Source organism: Entelurus aequoreus, linkage group LG05 (assembly GCF_033978785.1).
Source record: "Entelurus aequoreus isolate RoL-2023_Sb linkage group LG05, RoL_Eaeq_v1.1, whole genome shotgun sequence".
NCBI lineage: Eukaryota > Metazoa > Chordata > Actinopteri > Syngnathiformes > Syngnathidae > Entelurus > Entelurus aequoreus.
Genome location: NC_084735.1, coordinates 8,226,808 through 8,231,965, shown reverse-complemented (window position 1 = coordinate 8,231,965; position 5,158 = coordinate 8,226,808). Strand labels below are relative to the sequence as shown.

General features: G+C 29.8%; 1 protein-coding gene across 1 annotated transcript in view; it reads left to right on the top strand.

Moving 5' to 3' along the window:
* Positions 1 to 2,008: 2,008 nt before the first annotated feature.
* LOC133650114 (ubiquitin-like protein 3) overlaps positions 2,009 to 5,158 on the top strand; it is a 34,283-nt gene continuing 31,133 nt past the window's right edge. Inside the window, exon 1 of the mRNA XM_062046950.1 lies at positions 2,009 to 2,631. Within this exon, the coding sequence (XP_061902934.1) occupies positions 2,605 to 2,631 (27 nt within the window). The 5' untranslated portion in view covers positions 2,009 to 2,604. The remainder of the gene's footprint in view (positions 2,632 to 5,158) is intronic.

The window sequence follows — 5,158 nt, the reverse complement described above, 5'->3', positions numbered from 1 at the left end:
AAAAAGACAATTATAAATGTAACACAAGCACATATTCACAATATGGGATTTTTTTCATTTTTATTTTTATTTTTTTTTACTAAATAATCTGAATTCCAAAGGAAAAAAAGACAATTATAAATGTAACACAAGCACATATTGGATTTTATTTATATATATTTTTTAACTAAATAATCAGAATTCCAAAGGAAAAAAAGACAATTATAAATGTAACACAAGCACATATTTACTATATGGGATTATTTTTTTAAACTAAAAAGTTTCTCGTGCGCACGAGATACATGTCTAAAAAAAAAAAAAAAAAAAAAAAAAATTAGACATTTTTATTTTTTTATTTTTATAACTTTAGAAAAAGTTTCTCGCAAGACTAGGTTTTCTCGTGCGCACGAGATACATGTCGAAAAAAAAAAATTATAAAAAAAAATTATACATTTTTTTATTTTTATAACTTTAGAAAAAGTTTCTCGTGCGCACGAGATACATGTCTAAAAAAATAAAAAATAAAAATAAAAATTATACAAATTTTTTTTTTGGTCATTTCCCAACCATTATTCTACAACACAAATACAACGTTGAAACAACATGTTTTTTGACGACGTTTAATCAATGTCGGGTTCTGCCGTTGATTTTACCATTGAATTTTGGCCATTTTACAACCAATATTCTACAACACAAATCCAACGTTGAAACAACATGCTTTTTGACGACGTTTATCAATGTTGCGCTCTGACGTTGATTTGACCATTGAATTTTGGTCATTTTTACAACTAATATTCTACAACACAAATACAACGTTGAAACAACATGCTTTTTGACAACATTTAATCAATGTCAATGTCAATGTAAAAAAAAAAGAAAAAATTTTTTTTTTATTGTTTTTATTTTTTTAGACATGTATCTCGTGCGCATGAGAAACTATCTTGTGCACATGAGATACATGTCTAAAAAAAAAAAAAAGATTTTTTTTTTCTTATAACTTTATAAAAAGTTTCTCGTGCGCACGAGATACATGTCTAAAAAATAAAAAATACAATTTTTTAAAAAAACTTTATAAAAAGTTTCTTGTGTGCACGAGATACATGTTTAAAAAATAATTAAATTTTTTTTAATTTTTATTACTTTATAAAAAGTTTCTCGTGCGCACGAGATGCATGTTTAAAAAAAAATAAATAAAAAAAAATTAGACATTTTTTTATTTTTATAACTTTATAAAAAGTTTCTCGCACGAGAAAGTTTTCTCGTGCCCACGACATAGTTTCTCGTGCACACGAGATACATGTCTAAAAAAAAAATAAAAAAATAAAAAAAAAATAAAAATTTTTATTTTTATAACTTTAGAAAAAGTTTCTCATGCGCATGAGATACATGCCAAAAAAATTAAAAAAAATTAAAAAAAAATTATAAAATTTTTTTTTTTGGTCATTTCCCAACCATTATTCTACAACACAAATACATATATATATATATATATATATATATATATATATATATATATATATATATATATATATATATATATATATATATATATATATATATATATATATATATATGAAAAATAAACTGGAAATGTCATACAAAAATATGCAACATAAGGTTGGTTGAAGTTTATTTCGAACATGTATACAGTTTCAATATAATACATCCCATATTTGACTTTTGTTATTTTTATTTTTACAACATATCGGAAATTCAATTTAATTGAATCCTACCCCCTTTCCACTTCATATGTTCACTTCCTGTTCTCAATTTGTACACAATTAACATCAATGAATTGTAAATACATCACTTTTCTTAATGCATATATAATAATAATAATAATAATAGTTATGCCAGTTACGAGTCACATAATGAAATTAATTTCTCATTTTCAGTTTTTAACCGGATCATATAAATACATTTTGTTTTGACTCGCGAATCGTCGGGCGTGAGTAAAAACATTTTTGTTTGTGTTTGTGGGAGTTTCGGCTGAATGTTATGAGTCTTATTTTGAAAATCCGCGGGCGGATGTCGTGAGTGTCGCGGGGGTTGTCGTTCCATGGCGACGGCGGATGACAGCTGAAGGTTCGCAAAGGTCCGTGACGACTACGAGCGAGCCAGCTTCGGCCTCGCAAGTCCTTTATTTCGTCTCCTTCGTCTGGTGACACATCCACACCACACCAAACTACACCTTCTAGCCGGGAATAGACGCGCTCTGCTGGGCGCAGCAGTCCGGATGTGCGTGGTGTTCTAGTTCCGCATGGCGTAGCCTCCTTCTTCTAGAACCTTCTTCATGGTTCCTTGCTCCGTGTAGAACCTTCTTCATGGTTCCTTGCTCCGTGTAGAACCTTCTTCATGGTTCCTTGCTCCGTGTAGAACCTTCTTCATGGTTCCTTGCCCACAACCAGCGGAACCTTGCGGACTAGCGGCGGACATGTCGGTGTCGGCCCAGTAGCGAGCGCGGTGTGGCGGCCTCGGCGTGGCGGACCTGCGACTTGGGACTTTTCTTCCAGTTGAAAACAAAAGAGGCGTATTTGTGCTCACCTTCTTCGGGACGTGAGGACCGGAAGGACGTTGGTGTTGTCGCCAGGACGTTGGTGTTGTCGCCAGGACACCCGCGGGAAGATGACGTCCTGCACCCCCGCAGACATGGTGAGCTCACATTCTCATTATTTACATCTCGCAACTCTCTTTTTTTACCTGCTTTATGTTCCATGACATCGCCATCTCACTGACAATTTTCTAATATATATATATATATATATATATATATATATATATATATATATATATATATATATATATATATATATATATATATATAGCAAAAAATCATAAAGTATTGAGAAAAAAACTGACATTTTCAGATGCATAATAATATACTTATGTATAAAAATTAATAATAATGATATACATATATAGTATATTATTACTGTTAATAATATACAAATATATGTATATTATTATTATTATGAAGATTTCACTTTTTTCTAAATTATTTTAGATTTTTTGCTATTTTATATATATATATATATATATATATATATATATATGTATAATGTATATATATATATATGTGTATATATATATATATATATATATATATATATATATGTATATATATATGTATATATATATATATATATGTATATATGTATGTATATATATATATATATATATGTATATATATATATATATATATATATATATATATATATATATATATATATATATATCAAAAAATCATAAAGTATTGAGAAAAAAACTGACATTTTCAGATGCATAATTATATACTTATATATAAAAATTAATAATAATGATATACATATATAGTATATTATTACTGTTAATAATAGACAAATATATGTATATTATTATTATTATGAAGATTTCACTTTTTTCTAAATTATTTTAGATTTTTTGCTATTTTATATATATGTATATATATATATATATATATATATATATATATATATATATTATATATATATATATATATATTATATATGTTTTGTATACATACATCAATCAACCAATCAATCAATGTTTATTTATATAGCCCTAAATCACGAGTGTCTCAAGGTCTGCACATATTTATATATATATTATATATGTACTATATATGTTATTTATTTATATATATATATATATATATATATATATATATATATATATATATATATATATATATATATATATATATATATTTTTTTTTAATGTATATATATATATATATTTTGTCGACTGCTTCCAACATACTGTTATTCAGAAGGAAGAAATGCTTATTAATAAAGTGTAACAAAATAGTGCAAAGTGTGAATATATATATATATATATATACATATATATATATATATATATATATATATATATATATATATATATATATATGTTTTGTATATATATTGTATACATATCTCAATCAATCAATGTTTATTTATATAGCCCTAAATCACGCTTGTCTCAAGAGCTGCACATATTTATATATATATTATCTATATATATTATTTATTTATTTATATATATATATTTTTTTTTTAAATTTATTTTTTAATGTATATATATATATATTTTGTCGACTGCTTTCCAATAGACTGTTATTCAGAAGGAACATGTAAGAAATGCTTATTAATAAAGTGTAACAAAATAGTGCAAAGTGTGAATATATATATGTATATATATTTTTTTGAATGTATATATATAATATATATATACATTCAAAAAAAAAAAATATATATTTTTTTCTCTCATATATTTATATATATAATATATATTTAAAATATATTTTTATATGTGTTATATATGTATTATATATATTATATATATATTGTGTATATCAATCAATCAATGTTTATTTATATAGCCCTAAATCACAAGTGTCTCAAAGGGCTGCACAAGCCACAACGACATCCTCGGTACAGAGCCCACACACGGGCAAGGAAAAACTCACCCCAGTGGGACGTCGATGTGAATGACTATGAGATATCATGTTCGTCCTTCGTTTTCGAAGATGACCAGGTGACTTCACGTTGATTTGTGTGTGCAAAGATGGCTGATGAGGCCAATCCTTGCGCGGAACGAGCGGCTGCAGTGAGGGCAGGTTATGGCGGGCTGAGAGGGAGGAACTGTCTCTGGTCTTGCGGAGCTGGTGCTTCTGTTCGGCTTCATGGATGCGTTTTTCCTCGAAGTCTGCTACACCATGCCAGACTGCAGAGCGCCAGTTTGGACGGTGTTGGGCATCAGCTTCCCAGGTCTCTGGGTCCAGACCACAGCCCTTGAGACTGTCCTTAAAGCATTTCCGCTGTCCGCCGCATGAGCGCTTTCCATGGTGCAGTTCACCGTACAGGAGCATTTTTGGTAGGCGTTCATCTGACATGCGGCAGACATGGCCAGCCCATCTCAGCTGGGAACGCTTGAGGATGGCATAGATGCTCTGCATCTCAGCCCTGTGGAGGACCTCAGTGTCTGGGATCTTGTCCTGCCACCTGATGTTGAGCAGCCTCCTGAGGGATCTCATGTGGAAGGCGTTAAGCTGTTTAGCATGCCGGCTGTATACAGTCCAGGTCTCACAGGCATACGGCAGGGCGGGTAGGACAACAGCACGGTAGACCTTAAGTTTGGTCCGTAGGCTAAGCCCTCTGTGCTCCCAGACAGAACTGCGGAGTCGGCCAAATGCAGC